This window comes from Lactuca sativa, chromosome 8, assembly GCF_002870075.4.
Source record: "Lactuca sativa cultivar Salinas chromosome 8, Lsat_Salinas_v11, whole genome shotgun sequence".
NCBI classification, from domain to species: domain Eukaryota; kingdom Viridiplantae; phylum Streptophyta; class Magnoliopsida; order Asterales; family Asteraceae; genus Lactuca; species Lactuca sativa.
The window spans coordinates 26,676,335-26,695,472 of NC_056630.2; the positions used below are offsets into that span (position 1 = coordinate 26,676,335).

Consider the following 19,138-nt stretch of genomic DNA (forward strand, 5'->3'; position numbering starts at 1 on the left):
GAAGGTCTCTCCTTGGAAAGGAGTGATTCGATTCAGGAAGAGGGGCAAGTTGGGGCCCCGGTATATTGGGCCATTTCGCGTGATTGCAAGGATAGGCCGGGTAGCCTATCGGTTGGAGTTGCCAGCGGAGTTGGGACAGATCCACGACACTTTTCATGTGTCACAATTGAGGAAATGCATAGCCGATGAGTCGGCAGTGGTTCCATTGGAGGATATTCAGGTGGATGCGAGCCTGAACTATGCTGAGAGACCAGTGGCCATCAGGGATCGGAAGATCAAGGTTCTGAGGAACAAGGAGGTACCCCTGGTGTTGGTCCAGTGGCAACACCGGAAAGGTTCGGAAATGACTTGAGAGCCGGAACGTGAGATGCGGGAGCAGCATCCGGAGCTATTTGCAGAGTGAGACTTCGAGGGCGAAGTCTAAACCTAGTGGGGGAGAGTTGTAACAGCCCGAAATCTCAGGTATTATTAAATTGTGTTTTTGGGGTAATTTAAGAGGGGACTCGGCGAGTTGGAGCCTAGACTCGCCGAGTAGGATCGCAGACTTGGTCGCGGGTTCGCGACTGGACTCGACGAGTCCAAATATGGACTCGGCGAGTCTACGCTGTTTAGCGAAAACCCTAACCGTTCAGGTTTGGGACGTATAAAGGAGACTTATTGGCCGTCATTATTCATTTTAGCCTTCTGAGAAGAACCCTAAATCGATTGGGTGCATCTGGAGCAAGGATCTTAGGCCATTGTTGATTATAGAAGAGTGGTTGTGCAAGGAAGAGAAGGGATTGGCTAAAGGAGCAGCAAGGGGGTCACATTCTGAGGATTGGGGATACAGAGAATACATCATCCAGGTAAGAATTCGTGTATGCTCTGCTATATTGATGTATTTATGGATTTAGGGTTTATGGAACCCTTGTATGATTAGATTGACTGTTACCCTAGTCCCCTAAACGAGTGTAACCCTGTATTGAGACCTATGGAGGTCCAGAATGTCCCATGTCTATGCATTTCGGGAATTGATGAAGGTTTTGGATTGGAATCCTTATGCCTTAGGTCAAAATGTAAATTATGAATCACATGGTGTATCATGAGCACTAAAATGAGGGCTTCACGTGGTGGATCATCCTAGGAAGGCCAGACCTAGGAATGGTCGAAGCAGTTCTGACCTTAGGATGCAGTTTGAGCGGTTGCATGGCATGGACTCGCCGAGTTCGATGAGCAGACTCGGCGAGTAGCTTGAAGATTTACTGGGACTTGTCGAGTTGTTCTTCAGACTCGGCGAGTTGAGTCGGGGTGGCCCCGCGATTCTTCCAGGAGTAGCTCGTCGAGTCAAGGAGGATACTCAACGAGTAGATAGGGAATCCCTGAGAGTTGGAGGACGTCTAGACTCGCCGAGTCGCCATGGTACTCGCCGAGTCCGGTCGAGTTGACCGTTGACCAGAGTTGACTTAAGTCTGACTTCTTAGGGATAGTCATACTTAGAAGATATAAGTGTTAATGAGATATGTGATGTTATAGGGAGGTTGTAGCTCGTCGGATTGTGCACGAGTGATTTCAGGATTTGCTAGCTTTCAGCATTTACGAGGTGAGTTTTCTCACTATACTGTACCCGGAAGGGTTTGACTGTGTGACCGGAAGGTCGGATATGATATATGATATGTATGCTATATGTGGTAAGTTATTTGTTATATGTGCTATGTATGCTATGGGCCGAAAGGCGAATATATTATGGGCCGGAAGGCAATATGTTATGGGCCGGAAGGCGATATGTTGTGTGATGGACCGGAAGGTCGGCGTGGGTAGGACCGGAAGGTTTACCCAGCAGGGACGGAAGTCCCCTGAGACACATGGACCGGAAGGTCAGGGCCTGGAAAGGCGTATGTGCGTAAGTTGTATATTGGGGAACCCACTAAGCATTTATGCTTACAGTTGTTGTGCATGTATTTCAGGTACTAGCGAGGACCGTGGGAAGGCGCCGGCGTGATCGATACACACTGAAGAACGCTTTTATGATCTTGGGATTTTGATTATTTGTATTTGACAGAATACTTAAACTAATTATGCCTTGTTTTGAATGGAAATGAATATATTTTTAAAATGAAAAATTTGTTTGAGAATTTGCGTTGTTACACTCACCAACTTAATTGTTGACACTTTTTGGAAACCACTTGTATTTCTCAGGGAATCAGTAATACAGGTAACCACCAGCTTTTGAAGAAGGAACGCTAAGGACGTTTATTATTAAACATTTACATCATCATATTGTAATATTCTTTTGGAAATATGTATAACGCAACAATATACGTTTTTATTATATATATATGATGGTTGTGTTACTTTCTTTACAATATTAAATTGTTATGGTACTACGTGAAGTCATCCACCCCCGAATGTTTCCGCCATTTTGGTTTGGGGGTGTGACACCAGGCCCTCAACCATCAGGTTGGAATGCCAACATACTATGGGTCCAATCAACCATCGGTTGGAATACCCTCGGCCCTCAACTATCGGTTTAGAATGCCAACATACTGTGGGTCCAATCAACCATCGGGTTGGAATACCCTTGGCCCTCAGCCATCGGGCTGGAATGCCCCGGCCTGCAGAACCGCTAGAGCCCATGCTATCAAATACCACAAATGACAACCCATCAATAAATAGCTCTTGACTCACACCATGAGTATAATTTGGGGTAAAATACCTTTTTACCCTTCCTCAAACTTGGCCTAAGACCAAGGCCCAAACTAAAAGACCAAAAGCCCAAGATCCAAAATAAGCTTTTAAGGCCCAATTATGGACCAATTTTCCAAATTAGGCCCAATCCCTTTCATGGCCTTTACTCAAGAAAATCCAGCAAAACAAAAGCCCAAACCATAAAATCCAGATGGCCCAACATGGCCCAAGGCAAACCAAGTCCATAATTGAAGCCCAAAACAATGAAACCCACTATAGTCGCATACACGGGGCGTACGCCGGAGGTACGCTCAGCGTACACGAGACCTCGCATTAACCAAGATACGCGGAGGCTGACTAAGTACGTGGGGCGTACTCCTCCTTACGCGGGGCGCACCCTCGCAAAGCCCAAAACTAAGATAAGTGCTTAATAACATAAGCACTTAAATCCAAACTTCAGATCCATGGTCCAAATGTACTCTAGAATCATAACATCGCAAACCTTAAGACTTTAGACGTCCAAAAAGCCATTAATACATGGTCTTAGTCCATTCAGACCTTCCACAAAGAAAATGGAGCAAAACAAAGCATGCATGTCAAGGGGACTTTTTGGGACCAAAGAATGCCATAACTCTACCAAGATGAGATCTAAGCAAACCACGCATAAAGGTGGTAGCGTGTTACCTTCTGGAGCTTCCAAAGGAGATGATTCAAGATCTACACGCTTACTTTCCTTCCTTGGCTCCTTGATGCACTTCCTTCTCCTTCAAGCACATAATTAAAACACTTTAAGCCCAAAACACTCTCATATGGGGTTAGGGTTTACTAAGAAAGGCTCGAGAACTTGGAGGCTGAGAGAGTGGAGTTAAATTATCCATAAAGGTACTTAAATACCCTTCAAACCCTAAAAGTTAGAGTTTTTTCCAGACGCTAGTACGCCCAGCGTACTCACATGTACGCCTAGCGTACTTCTTATGCTCCCAAATTACGATTTTGCCACTAAGGCTTCCCATGACCACTCATTTCCCCTCCAAGGACTAAAAATGACATAATTACAACCCAGTGGATGAATTTGAAAATACATGAAAACCGGGGTGTTACAATAATACAAAATGAGAGTCATTGACTTAATAGCTAACATGCTTCACCCTCAAGGAGAAGTCACAATTTCAAATCTTGCCTTTGTTTTTCCCTTTTTCATTTTAAGTTATTACGTTTTAAAATACCTATTCGTGACGCGTGAAGGGCTAAAATGATTTTTTTTTTTTTATAAAAAGTATTGGCAAGTAGGGAACAAAAAAATGCTGGGGCTAAATACAAACGCATGCATAAATCTTGGGGTAAAATGCAAACCGAGAAAAATATAAAACCGACACGTCATCATGACCTGTGTTGATGAGCTGTCAGAGGCCGATAAAATGAAACGTCTTCTAAAACATAATGGAAAATGAGGAAAAAAATAAAGTTTGGGCTAAAACAAAACAAAGTTGTATAGATAATGGCTTTGGTGTCATAAACCTAAAACAAAACGTCAAAATTTTGTTACTAATTACGTAACATGTTCTGAAAACACAAAATGTAAAATATTTGTCATTAATTATGTAAAACAAATGTGATACTTGGTTTTGTTTTATTGAATTTTCATTTTACAAAGTAATGGTTATAATTAAGCTATACGATATGTTGAGAAGGTACCTGTAGACTCCTATGTGGAAGGGTTTTCCACTAGTGAACACCGGTAGTAATAGTAGTAGTAGGTGTCTTGTGGAGTGACTTGTTCAACGTTTGTTCACGGAGGAAACGGTCCGTTGACATTTAATAATTTTTAAATAATCTATTTCCACAAAGTGTAAAAAAAGTATTGATTATGTGAACTCATGACCATTTCAAATGGTTTGTGATGGGGTAGTATGCTATTATGAATGTGATATGATGTTGATACGTTGTTATTTTTTTAATAGACACCTTGTGGTCATACCCGTTAACTTACTAACGGTAATAGTCCTTTGTAGTCATTTACTAATCCCGAAGGACATTTTCGATACCTCCCTTATATTTTTACCAAAATGTATTTAATTTCATACTTAGGAGGGTAACTACCTCTTATTCGTGTTCATATATCAGCAACTTCTTCTTTTTTGTACATAATAAAGCAACTAACTTGTTTTAACTTTTTAAATTACACAAATATTACCGGCTAATACCTGTTTTAACCGGTAGCTCAAAGGGAACATGACTTAGGAGGGTAACTACCTCTTATCCGTGTTCACATATTGGCAACTTCTTATTTTTTGTACATAAGAAAGCAACTAACTTGTTTTAACTGTGTAACATCCCAAAAATCATGATCAAAAATTTCGTTTTTAATTTAATATTAAAACCATAATTGTCAAACCATTAATTTAATATTCCAGCATCGGGCCCCGCCCGACATCAGACCCCGCCTGACATCGAGCCCCGCTCGGTATACAGATATGTCTCTCTTAGGCCTCGCCTGTCTCTGGGCCCCGCCCGCTAAACACATACAATCATATAACATGCTAACATATAAAGAAACATACTCTACCGTATCCCTGTCCTAAGAAATATACTCTACTAATAATGAGATACAGAACATCGTCCGTACTCAGCTAGTGATGAGATACGGGACCTCGCCCACACTCACCTCTCTACCAGGCACATACAAGTATCACACAGCCAACAAGTATAATCTAACATGCAAACATTCCTCGAGCACCCACCCGACATCAGACCTTGGTCTGGAATAACATACTCGCATACAATGCCTAGGGCTAACCCCCGGGTCTTCCTACTCATAGACTACATGCGCTGGCATTGTGGCCTTAGACTGAGTCACATAGTGAGGAGACTCACCTTGCACTGCTAAAGCCCTGGCTGGAACTAGTTGAGTACGGACGAAGTTTCGTATCTCATTATTAGCAGAGTATGTTTCTTAGGAAAGGGATACAGTAGAGTATGTTTCTTTATGTGTTAGCATGTTATATGATTGTATGTGTTTAGCGAGCGGGGCCTGGAGACAGGTAAGACCTAAGACAGACAGATCTGTATACCGAGCGGGGCTCGATACCAGGCGGGGCCTGATGCCGGGCGAGGCCCGATGTCAGAGTATTAAATTAATGGTTTGACAATCATGGTTTTAGTATTAAATTAAAAACAAAATTTTTGGTCATGATTTTTGGGATGTTACACAGTTAAAACAAGTTAGTTGCTTTCTTATTTACAAAAAATAAGAAGTTGTCAATATGTGAACACGGATAAGAGGTAGTTACCCTCCTAAGTCATTTTCCCTTTGAGTTACCGGTTAAAACAGGTATTAACCGGTAATATTGGTGTAATTTAAACAGTTAAAACAAGTTAATTGTTTTATTATGTACAAAAAAAAAAGTTGTCAATATGTAAACACGGATAAAAGGTACTTACCCTCCTAAGTCATTTTCCCCGAATCAAATATAGTTAGACTTTGGATATAAAGTTCTAGGGATAAAAGGCGGTCAAACCGAGTGTACGACCTAAGAAATTAAACGAGTAGAATTCAAGTTTCTCGAAGCTGAAGGTTTCAAAGTCAATAACATATCATTTTCAAGAACATATCATTAACTAATGGAGCTTTATCACATTATCCTTGTGTTGTTCTCCAGTATCATATTCTTTTATCTTGTCATGTTCTGCTGCACTAGATAGAGTATATATAAATCAACCGATCAAAGTTGGCAACACCATTGTTTCAGACGGTGAGACGTATGAACTGGGGTTTATTAGCCCTGGAAAATCAAAGAATCGGTATTTGGGGATATGGTACAAAAACATATCACCTTGTACAGTTGTCCGGGTTGCTAACAGGCAGACACCAATCAAGGACGCATCTGGGGTATTTGAACTCACTACAGAAGGAATCCTACAGATTTACATTGGTGGTAATAATGTCACTTGGTCATCAAATGGGACATCGGTCTTTGCCAGGAATATGAATCCCGTGGCACAGCTTCTGGACACTGGAAATCTTGTGGTGTGGGATGAAAGAAGCAACAATGAAAATCCAATCTGGCAAAGTTTTGACTATCCTGGTGACACTTTGCTACCAGGAATGAAATTTGGGAAGGATTTGATAACAGGAAGAGAGAGGTTCTTAACATCTTAGAAGAGCCCTAATGATCCTTCTATTGGTTTGTATAAATTCTGGGTCAACACAAATGGATATCCATAGATTTTTATGGGAGAATTAGGTCAACGTGAAACATTAAGGGTTGGACCATGGAACGGTGTTGGCTTTCAGGGTGCTCCTGTGGATACCATGAATCCAATTTTCTCCATAGAATTTGTTGTGAATCAGAAAGAAATATATTATAGATATAAACTTAAGAGTCCTACAACTGTTCAGAGGCTTATTTTGGTGTGGGACAGAATGCCACAGCAATTGCAGTGGATCAAGCGAACCCAAGAATGGGTCGTGTACGGAAATATAATAGTTGATGCTTGTAGTCGTTACGTACAGTGTGGTCCCTTTGGAAGATGCAGCATAAAAAGTTCTGTCCCTTGCAGTTGTTTGGAAGGTTTTGAACCAAAAGTCTCTGAAGAATGGAAAGCAGGGGATTGGTCGAGTGGGTGTCAACCTAAAAAGTCATTGGATTGTAGGACTCCCGATGTCTTCCATAAAATTTCAGGAGTGATCTTTCCAGACACACGGCATTCAAAGTACAACTTGATCATGACACATGGAGAATGTGAGATGGCCTGCAGAAGGGATTGTAATTGTACAGATTTAGATATCAGAAACGAGGAAAGTGGATGTTTTCTATGGTTTAATGAGTTGATGGACATTAGAGAATATGATGATCATCAAGAACTATATATAAGAATGGCAACCTCTGAGTTAGCAGGTACGCAAATATTATTCTATATATAACAGTGAAAGTCTTGAGCTTGTTGTGTTGTGGGTGTGATGGTTATCTAAATTACAAAATCTTTATATATAAAAGTTAATTATTGTGTTTATTATCAATATACCTTATTCCGTGTCTTGGTTGTTATTCTTTCCCTTACAGAGTAGGTACCATCATTAGCCTGGATTAGACTATATCTTGTTATATCTAGCTAATAGTTTTAGTGGGAAAACTTTTTAGGGTTAAAACTTTTTTGTAAGTGGTTTTACGAGGGAAGAAACTTGTGGTATTTTTAGTCCTCTTTACTTGCTATAGATACCCAAAACTTGGGCCCCTCCTCCCTTCTTCCTCCTGCCGAGCAACACCACCACAAACACCCATGTGTGAGCTGCTTCTACCCTCAAACACCAGATTGGCCATGACGATGGCCAAATCGAAGTTGAAGGCCACCGGAAATCGACCTCTCCACCTCTTTCTGTCGGTCTTCTGTCGATTTAATCGGTTTTATGCCCTAAAATTGTTTTCGATTGTTACAGTTGAATTAATTTTTGTATTTCCTATTGAAATTTTTTTGATAACCAAAATTTCTGGATCGATTACATTTTATTCTTCCTATGACTGCTTTTCAAAAATCAAGTTCATATGTTTGTTTTGATAACACAAGCAGACTTGTTTCAATTTATCGATTTTTGGGTTGTATGGATTGAGGTTCGGAATTCATATATCTCGATGGTTAATTGATGAAAATATTTATGGGCTCTTTCAATGGTTCTTGGACGGTGTTGTAATAATTCAGAATTGGGGACAAAATAGCCCCAGGGGCATCTTAGGAAAGTTACATTTTATGTCGTTTTTGTGTTTATTTAAGATTCTGTTAGTATAAATAGGGATAATGCTTACGTTAATTTCATTCGGTTTGTAGACGTTAAAGCTAATATACTTGCAGCTTAAGTAAATTCCCAAAATTTCATTTTTCTTCTCCTGTTTTTGTTCTTGCCCTGTTCCTTTTTCATTCGATTTTATCCCTTTTGTGATTCCTCTCTGGTGCTTTGTTTGTATGATATTCTCAGAGAATCCAGAGAATTGATTCTCAAATAACACTTCTATCCAGTTAAATTTTTTTCATTCTTTAGAATCAAGTGAATTAATTCTGCATAATATCATTTTTAAAGAACCAAGCAAGTTGGATTACAACAAAGGGATTTTCGAATTCTGTTGACTGGTTTTTCTTTGGTTTTGAATTTCGATTGATTCGATGGAAGATGAAGATACGTCAAAATTATTTTTTGTAAAAGCTAAGGTCCCAGTAACAAGAAAGTACAAATTAGTGACAATGATTTTGGAAGAAATGTTACTGGTGTTTACTTTGTAACATGTAACATGATTGAGGAATATCATATCAGATTGGGAAGAAGATGAATAGTCCTGGGTTAAGGAATAATTGGTAAACAAACATCTGATGTGGCAAAAAGGTACCTTCATTTTGCCCAAAAGGACCTAATCGACCCGACAAAATGTCATTCGTTCTCTTATAAAGCCACAAAATAAGTTAACTGGCTAAATGGGTAAACCCTAGAAAGTTTATAGGACATATATGTCTTTTTCCCAGTTCTAGTTGGAATCTTGACAAAAAAAAAATGAAAACTGTCTGTATCCTGCAGGTTGAATGCATTTGGTTTTGAATCGTAACCTACTAGCATTACTAATTATTTTATTCATTAGCTAAAGGCCAATTCAGCTTCAACAAGAACAAAGGACAACTCGCGGTGTTGCTGTCAGTTTCATCAACTGCACTGTTTCTGTATGCAGTAGCATATGCATGTAAAAAGAAAATGAAAAGGATTCATAAAAGGGGACGAGGTAAAAACTCATTGATTATTCTTCTAGAAATGAAACATTAACATGCTAACACTGCCAATTGGATGTTTTCAAAACTATGATTTTTGGCAGATTCATGAAAACATGAGAAATTGAAAATGAACTTTTTGTAGGTAGCAGAGCACATACCCTTGATACAGATCATACGAGTGTTCAGATGGAAAACCTTGATGAGCTAGCTTTTTTTAACCTGCATAAAATAGACAAGGCTACCAATAACTTTAACATTGATAATAAGATTGGAGAAGGTGATTTTGGTCCTGTTTACAAGGTAATTTGCTGATTCTTTGGAAATAAAACGCAATACATGTCAGTATTGACAAAAAAAACATTAGAATCATAACAATATTTGTCTGTAGGGTGTGTTAGAAAACGGGCAAGTAATCACTGTAAAGCGTCTCTCAGAAACATCTCAACAAGGACTTGATGAGTTCTAAAATGAAGTCATTTGTATTGCCAAACTTCAGCATCGGAATCTTGCCAAGCTCCTTGGATACTGCATTCATGGAAATGAAAGGATTTTAATTTATGAATATATGGATAACAAAAGCTTGGACTCATTTCTATTTGGTTTGAGCCCCTCTAATGCCTTACTTTCACACTTATTGTAGCAACATGCATGGACTAATAAATAAGTGGTTCAAATTTTGCAGATGAAACCAAAGGTTTAATGCTTGACTGGCCTTAGCGCTTTCACATTATCCATGGTATAGCTCGGGGTATTCTTTATCTACATCAAGATTCCTGCCTTCAAATCATCCATAGAGATCTCAAGGCAGGTAATATCTTGTTGAACAGTGAAATGAACCCAAAAATATCAGACTTTGGCCTTGCTCGAAAGTTTGTAGGACAGGATGACATTGCAGTAAGAATCCGTAAAACATTGTCCAAGACAACGGAACAAATACAAACAAACGCAACATCCCACTAATTTTTTTATTAAATGCATTTGGCTGCAGTGGTTACATTTCTCCTGAGTATGCAGTACACGGGCGTTTCTCTATAAAGTCAGATGTATTTAGCGTTCGTGTCGTTGTGCTGGAGATTGTGAGTGGAAAGAAAAACAGAGAATTCTCTCATGAGGCTCACAGTGATAACCTTCTTGGACATGTAAGTTAATCTTCTAGACTAAAAAGGACCTGACACTATTTGTTTTATAACATCACCCTTTAGCATATTTTTCTGAAATTTGGTCTCATTCAGGCGTGGAGACTATATAAAGAAGACAAGTCCATTGAACTTATGAGTGCATCTTTACGCAACTCTTGTGTCGTGTCTGAAATACAACGATCAATATATGTTGGATTATTGTGTGTGCAACATCATGCAAAAGATAGACCAAGTATGTTGTTACTGATGCTGATTAGCGAGGGGGCGTTGCCTGCACCCAAACAACCGGCTTTTTTCACCGAAGAAAGTTACCAAGAAGTTGATATTGTTTCATCCCTAGAGGAATACACGATTACACTTTTGCATGGCAGATAGAATGTAACATGCCATATTTCAACTCAAATTTTTCATTTTTAAAATATAATATAATATTTAACTTTGTTCTCAAAATCAATATAATAACCCATTTGTTCAACTTTATAGAAACATTATTTCCAAAATACGGTGATAACATAGGATCAACGGAAGTCAAAACATATATCATCAGTGATGTGCATGTGGTACATGCAAGCTCGACCCTTTCCATGATCAACGAAACTGCCTAAAAACATTTAACCCACAACTATAGGCGTGATACTTGGTGCTTCCCCAAAATACCACATACTATAGTACACATACAATGTACACAAACAAAGGCTCTCAGATCTAGAGTTGATCCAACTAAACAAACATCGACTAATAGCTCTAGTGCATGTCTATCGTCAAACGAGGACTAACGGCTCTGGTGCACGTCTAGTCATCGACGTGAGTATTTCAGGCTCTCAGTTCTAAGGTCAATCAACCATTAACTCCCCAACATACATGTCAAGCTATCATATAATCAAGCAATCAATATACAACATACTATACAATCCTACTTGTATAATCAACATACTATAGTGGAACTATATCCTATAATGCTAAGGATATATATTAACGTCCCAAAAATTCATAGTAAAATTATCACTTTTAAGACCATAAACAGTACAAACGATTTGTTCCGAAAACCAACGAAAGTGATTATATCATTTAAACATTAGTGTAAAAGTCATAAATAGTCGATGCGGAAAACGGTAGGGATGTTGTATAGTCATGTCAGGCCCTTCCCTTTGCAATCGGAAGTATCTGAAACCATAAACACATAACCATAAGCACAAATCTTAGTAAGTTCCCCAAAATACCACATAACATACATACAATGGGCCCCGTCCGGTAAATATTGTGATGGGCCCTGTCTAACACATTCATCAGGCCCCACCTGACATCGGACCCCGCCTGATATACGTACAAACACATAAAATCCATGCAAGAGTCACATAGACAACTAGCATTCTATAAACATAAATCAATTGGTCGATATTGGTGCGTTCGACCCGCCAAATACTGAGAGAAGAATCGCCTAACTCACGAATAAGCTAAACCACACCTCAAATCATCGCAACTATTGCTAAAACCAACCATCTTGACCAAAAGTCAATCCATGTCAACATTCAACGGTCAAAGTCAACGGTTAACATTGACTTCAATCAACTGTCACGTCGTGGCCCTCCTTCGATTGAACATATGGGAAAGTCCCAATTGGCATGCCATGTCGACCTATGCCCATGCTGTGGGCGCTGTGTTTCCAGCAGTTTAATGGATTAAGCCGCTTTCTTCGATTATGAGAGCACCAAAGCTCAGATCTGGTCCATTCTACGGTCTAAATGGATAAAGTTTCCAACTTTATCCATTAAGACACCAAAGACATCAAGATCTCCAACCCTAGGTCCAAATAAAGCCAAATACCATCATGTCTTATCCAACCCTAGGTCCAAATAAAGCCAAATACCACCATGTCTTAACCATTAAGCCCTTAATCTAAAATTTCCTTTACCTAACAATTCCAGAAGGGTTTTCTAATACCAAATCCATCATAAAGATGAAAGCTTTAGAGACATGTATGCCTAATACATCTCTAGAATCCATTTTAGGTCAAATGCGCTAAAAAGACCAAAACTTAAGCAAATAAAAAGAACTTCAACCAAAGACTAGATCTACAACATATGATGCTCTTGGGACTCAAGAGAGTCATAAAGTTACCAACTTTATGAGTCTCATCCTTCCAAACTTGCTTAAACATGAAGAACACGGGACAATGTCATACCCCCAAACCAGAACGACGGAAACGTTCGGGGATGGAGGACGTCATGTACAGTATCACAACATTTTTATAATAGTAATCAAAGCAACAACCATTGTATTAATAACATAAAGTTTACATTGTGTTCAAAACATTGCCTAATTTACATTAAAACTATAGCAAAAGATAAGATGTAATACTACTATGCTCCGTTTTCGCAACACCTGAGAGGGTACCTGTCTACTAACTTTCCTGAGAATACACGTGGTTTGAAAGAGTGTCAACATTAAAGTTGGTGAGTTTATAAATATTTTTGTTATAGAAAGTATATCCTTTGTTCTTTGGAAAATATTACTGTTTTCCTCCCGAAAATCCTATATTTTCTTATTAGTTGAAAGGAATGTAGTCTTAGTACCTTAATACAAAAATTTGTAAATGTTTGTCACACTAAAAAAAATGATGCTTTGAAATTATATACGTAATCATATTTGTTTCCAGAAAATTCTATATTTTCTATAGAGGTGAATTGTGGTCTTTAAGGTTCCAAGACTGAAAGATGTAAGTATAAATCTTATACTTAGTTTGATAACGCGTAGTTTTATTAGGTAAATCTACTTTGAAGACGTGTTTGCCTTGTAAAATAATGATGTTTATCCTGGAATGTCCTATATTTTCCATGAGTTGAATTGTAGTCTAATGTGATCCAAAACCGAAAAGTACAAGTATTTTCAATAGTTAAAATAGTTATATCTAGTTTTATTTATATATAAAACTATTTGAAGAGATGTGTTTTCACGTATAGTCATTTATCATGTGAGTATTCATAACCGCGCTAACTAATGATTTGCCTGCCGCGACGTTCTTCAAGCGTCATTATGTTTGATATTTTTCACCCATACCGGTCATGCTGTAGCTAACAGCCTGGGTCATCAATCTTGTATAGATCTATACACAAGTATCACGCTCTCCGGAAGGAGACTCGGGTTATGAAACAGGACTTGTTGGTATACCTTGGTAGGTACGACAAAGACATTGACTCACAAATTTCCAACGAGTTTACATGTTTTTGACCTGTAAGTGCTCGTGTGTGTAATTGTTACCCTTTTTGTTGTGTTTATAACATATAAAAATAACCGTATTTTTATATAATCGTTTCTTTGCCCTGAAAGGGTAAAATGATGTGAATGTTTCTCAAACTATACCTAATATAGTTCAAAAGATATTATTCCGTTGAAAATGATATTTTTCTTGTTTGAACCTATTTTGCTTGTAACCGTTTATAAATTTGGTAATAACGTTATTCCGCATATTTGATATTTCTACGTAAAGATACTTTAACGTAATAAAATATAAAACAATAATTTGTATATTAACACAAGTTTCTTGTGTTTTACTTGTATCCCCCCCCCCCTTTAAAACATAGAAAAAGTTATGAAAATGTAGGGGAGTGAACTCACTTAAATAAGTGGTGATTCAGGCAGCACTTCGCTTCTTGAAATGATTTTCCTTGACGAAACTGTGAGTTTCTGTTGAAAATCTGGCTTTGCGTGGGCTGAGTTTCAAACCAAATAGAATATTTTCTCGGGGACTTCAGGTGCTCCGAGCTTTCTTCGAGTGTTAGGAAGGTTCCCGAGGCTTCAGGGGGTTTAGAGTGGCTTTGAGAGAGTGTTTAAAGTGAAAGAAGTAGAAAAATGGCAACGAAAACCGGGAAGTCTCGCACCCTATTTATACTGACCGAAGCTTCGCATTACGTTGGGCGTTGTTGCTATGTGTCTTCTGATCGGGTTCCGAGCTTCGGAAGTGGCAAGGCTACTAACACGCATTGAAGCTAGTCCGAGTACGCGGGCGTACTCTTTTGTACACGGGGCGTACTCTTCCGAGAATTTATTTTTCAGACTTCAAAATTCGTAACTTTCGCATACGAGCTCCATTTTCGACGTTCTTTATATCCACGCGTAGGTGAGACCGTACTCCACAACTTTCGTTTAGACTCCGTTGGAAAATTTTGACTTTATTTTTAAAGTTATATTTTTAACAGGACAGGAAAAGTCCGCTAAAAATTCATAACTTCTTCATCCAACATCCGTTTTCGTTTGTCTTTTTACCATTGAACCTCTAGTGACATGATCTTCGATTCTCGTTTAGGTTGTGTCGGCTAAAATTCGCTCAATCTATAATTCGAGTTTCGGGTTGTACACTGTTGTGCCGAATCTTAGAAAAATCATAACTTCCTCATACGAAGTTAGATTTGGACGTTCTTTTTATGCACGCTCTCGGTTTAACGTATGTTACAACTTTTGTTTAGATACCTAAGGCTAAAAAGCATTTTATTGTAAACTAACTTTTTACGTCACACAGCGTTGTGCTGGTTCTGTCGCAAAACTTCGATAGGTCATAACTTCTTCGTTATAACTCAGATTTCGATATTCTTTATATCTTCAGAATCCTTGTCGCGATCACTACCTCTTTATTCATACAAATCAAGTTTATCTTATATTTTATTTTTGATGCTTATTTTCAGCTTTATATCTTAATTACCTTAAAATGTGTTACAATGGTTGACCTTGATTATTACATTGTGAATTTACGGCTTGTTACAGACAATACCCTAGATCTAGCAACTTTAAGCCAAAAAGGTTTAGTCTTTGACTCTTACAAAGGTCCAGAAGTTATGAGAGACGTTGATGAAGTTGGTTCCTTGCGAGTTCCAATAATAAGGCACCTTTTTCTCCTTCTTCTCTTCTTCTCCAAGCCAACAATGCTCCAAAAGGGCCACAAATCACCAAAAGAATGAGAGCTAGTGTTTCTATGAGGTGTAATGGTGTTGGAGGATTGACACGAACCCTAGAAATGGCTTAGAGGGGTTTAAATACGAAGCAAACCCTAAAAGAATCATGGGCATAGTCCAGAACAGCTGCCATGTCATGGCCTTCCTTGGACACATCATGGTGGTCCAATAAAACACTTGATCAATTTAATTATTGACAAGTCGTGGTCATCCTTGCCTCACGTTGTGGCACAGAGCTTCCTCCCAAAACTCTATCTTTTGTCCTTGATAAGAGTAAGCTTAACCAATTTGGAACACGGGTGTTACAACTCTCCCCCACTTAAATTAGATTTTGTCCTCGAAATCACTTCTTACTACCTTCCAGGCACCCTAGCCAATTTGGTCAATCCTTCCAGAACCCTGATTGGAGCTAAAAAGTAAACTCATACATACGATGGCCTTCCAATGCTACAATCGAACCCAACCTAAGCGGGACTCACATAACTTGACGACGAGCGAATCATTGCCCCACTAACTTTAACCGATGAAGAATAACGATCACTGCTTTGTCTAAAATCTATAAATTCAATACCTTGTCTAACTTCCCCACATACAAAACCATTCCAGAACACAGTCAATATGACTTCACTTTGCAATCCGAACTGAACGAAACCTTCTGACCCTGAATTATCTTGCTGATACCACTAGAAAACAGAACCCCTGGCCATTAATTGCTACCAAAAAGACCTTTTCATTTGAAAACAAGGGTGACTCTCATCACGAGTCTCACCCTTAAATCACAAACTAGTGTATAACTCACATTTCAATATCCAAAAGTCCGCATATTGATTATATCCAAGATCTTCTGATTCCATGGTGACCTTCTACTAAACTGGGATGCAGAATCCTTGACCGTCCACTGAGACTGACTATCTCACGCCCAGCCACACCACGAGACTCCGCCTAACAGTCTAACAGATAAAGGCTACCCTATGCTAACTACCACACGGATCTAGCTCATTAATCATAGAGTCTCCCTACTCTAATCGTGATCTAATATCTTAACTAAGTTAACTTCTGTCGGGTTCCACCCTTAGGAGTCACACACTTACTGCCTTATGCAAATCCTCGAACACTTGAGCGGTCTGCTTACCCAAGTTAACCTAACCTTTCAGGACTTACCCATAGGTTTTACCAATACTATCATAGCCAACCGAGCCTAGCCCACAAATCTCACTAATTCTATCATAACCAAAAGGGCCTTGTCTATAGGTCTCACCCGATCTAAATAACCAAACTGTCCTTGCGCATGACTCCCACCCACCTAAGGGCTATACAAGCCTAAAATACTGACACAACTCCAACATTCCTCATTCTCAACAAGGAGTGGTCAACCAACAATAATGATCCGAATTGATCCAAGCATGCGCTGTGATCCTCCTACAATCCAACAGCCACTCCTGGAATGGTATCTCATCCTGGTGAATGCTACGACTCCTTCATAGATATACAACACTTCTACCATAGCCTATCAACCTTGTGTATGCTACGGATACCTCCGTAGTCTGAAATCTTGGTGAATGCTAAGGCTACCCCGCAGTCTCACAACACTCCCACTAAAGCCATGGGCCAGCCCATGGTCTTAACCTACATCTAGCATACCCAACCATAATCAATCATGACTTGGAACCTCATCCAGCTATACCCTAATCGGGTGTTCGGGTTATGCTTCGAACCCCAAAGCCTTTATCACAAAAGAACAGACAGAGGGGCTCTAGCACAACCCTCAACCTGAACCTAGTCACAAATCCGTCGTGCACCACTACTTATGCTCCATAACCTTGAAGAAGATAATATGAACATCAACATATGATTCCCAAATCACAACTGAACACTGAACATTACCCCTTGCTTAAACCTTGGCTTGTAATATAACAAGAACTTTCTAAACACTTGCTCTTGCTCAAAATGTTAAATATTGACATGCACTTGGAAACATTTCCATTAATCGCCAAGCGTTTCTCCCCCACTTGAATTCAGCTACCATTTAACAATCTTCATAACCATTCGAACTTCCTAGTTATCCTAGAGCATCACCTATTTAATCCTTGGCACCTGCTCTCGCCGTTACTGGTCATAAGAGAAACTAGATTCCTCGAACAACTTTTTTTCCAAATGGTTTTACTTCTGGACTGCTATCCATCACGATAGAACTCCAAGATTCCAACTTATGCTCACGACCTAAACCACCTAGCAAACCAACCATAAACCTTCTCAACTCAAAATGTTATCTCAATCATAAGCAACCGAACAAATCCTTTATAAACATGACTTATTAACGGAACTCCCTGAACTAAATAATGTTTTACAAACACCTTAATCCCTTAGTTCAAACATCTGCTGCTCCATACTTACTGGAAGATTGTTGTACCCAGAGCATTTACTGGATCACCATAGCTCCTACCCTACTAGTGGTAGAAATTTATCCAACAAGCTAACCAACCCTTCAACTGACATCCAACCTGAGCAGCACAAACACCTTTAAACTCTCTATCTTCATTGTCTCAACAGGGACAACCAGCTACTACTAGATCCTTTCCTAGAATCTTCTGAACTGAAAACCTTACGCACATCCCCGATAACATGAATCTCACATCAACTCACCTTGAACTCACGTTCCGACCAAACCTTGCAGCGCTCAATAATGGAAGATCTCAACCATCTCAAATCCTGAAAACAGTGAATGAACTTACTTTGTAACTTTTCTATCCCAAAGCACTTAAGCCAACAAAATCAATCTAGTTGTCGAACCTTCGAGTAAAACACTCATTTCGTTCCAACCTAAGGCTTGCACTAACAATGGATGACATCCTAAGGTCGGCTTAACCATATGTTCTCCAATCCTGACTCTCCATATGCAAAATGGCATTTGACTCTCCACGATTCTTAGTTGGGGACTTAGTTAATTCGAACATAATGCCCTTATCATAGTAAAGCATGAATAAAAGAATACATACATAAAGCATGAAGAAATAAAAAATGATAAATACCTACAATAACATTTGGTGGAACTCGGGTCTACTCTATCCGCAAATGAAATGTCCGGTTCCTCCCTAATGGAGGCTCTGTCCTTCCCTCACGGTCATCAGTAATCCCCAATGCAGCTAGAACAGGTGCCCTCACCACCCCACTTGTCAACCTCAGATAGTCGACCTTCTTGTGTCCTACCTGGTTTTAGTGAAAATAAATCAGAATCAATCCCTGGGGATAATCCTGGCTAACATGATCTTCCCCCTCACACTTGTATCAACCCATCCCCTAGATCGACACACCTCAACATGCATTTTCCCGCATTTGACAGAATGGCTCCGGTTCTACAAGCCGCTAACTCGTGAATCAAAAATCTTTGGCTTCTTCATTGAGGCGTCCACTGATACGTATTGCGGACCCAAATAAGACATCTCCCCGAAATGGTTAGTAAACTTATCCCATGAAATAGCCTCCAACTCAGAAATTGTGATGGATCGCGCAATCAAATCCGAACAACTCCTAGTTGCATAACGAAAAAGGTCGAAAGAAAATCGAACCTTGGCTTTTTTGGGACAAGGACTAGTGTGGAAGACAAGCTCCATCTCATCAATCCAACAAAAACTCAAAACC

At 39.3% G+C, this 19,138-nt stretch overlaps 2 protein-coding genes across 2 annotated transcripts in view; both read left to right on the forward strand.

Annotated features, from left to right (window-relative positions):
* LOC128127667 (G-type lectin S-receptor-like serine/threonine-protein kinase At4g27290) overlaps positions 1–6,823 on the forward strand; it is a 93,366-nt gene extending 86,543 nt beyond the window's left edge. The window contains exons 5-6 of the mRNA XM_052766326.1: positions 5,686–5,705; positions 6,292–6,823. Of these exons, the coding sequence (XP_052622286.1) occupies positions 5,686–5,705; positions 6,292–6,823 (552 nt within the window). The remainder of the gene's footprint in view (positions 1–5,685; positions 5,706–6,291) is intronic.
* Positions 6,824–6,886: 63 nt separating this feature from the next.
* On the forward strand, positions 6,887–11,039 carry LOC111877218 (G-type lectin S-receptor-like serine/threonine-protein kinase At4g27290). The gene is made up of 7 exons (XM_052766515.1): positions 6,887–7,562; positions 9,288–9,425; positions 9,557–9,714; positions 9,803–10,013; positions 10,097–10,222; positions 10,403–10,553; positions 10,647–11,039. Exons 1-4 carry the CDS (start codon positions 6,896–6,898, stop codon positions 9,878–9,880), a joined length of 1,041 nt encoding a protein of 346 aa, XP_052622475.1. The 5' UTR covers positions 6,887–6,895; the 3' UTR covers positions 9,881–10,013; positions 10,097–10,222; positions 10,403–10,553; positions 10,647–11,039.
* Positions 11,040–19,138: the final 8,099 nt, after the last annotated feature.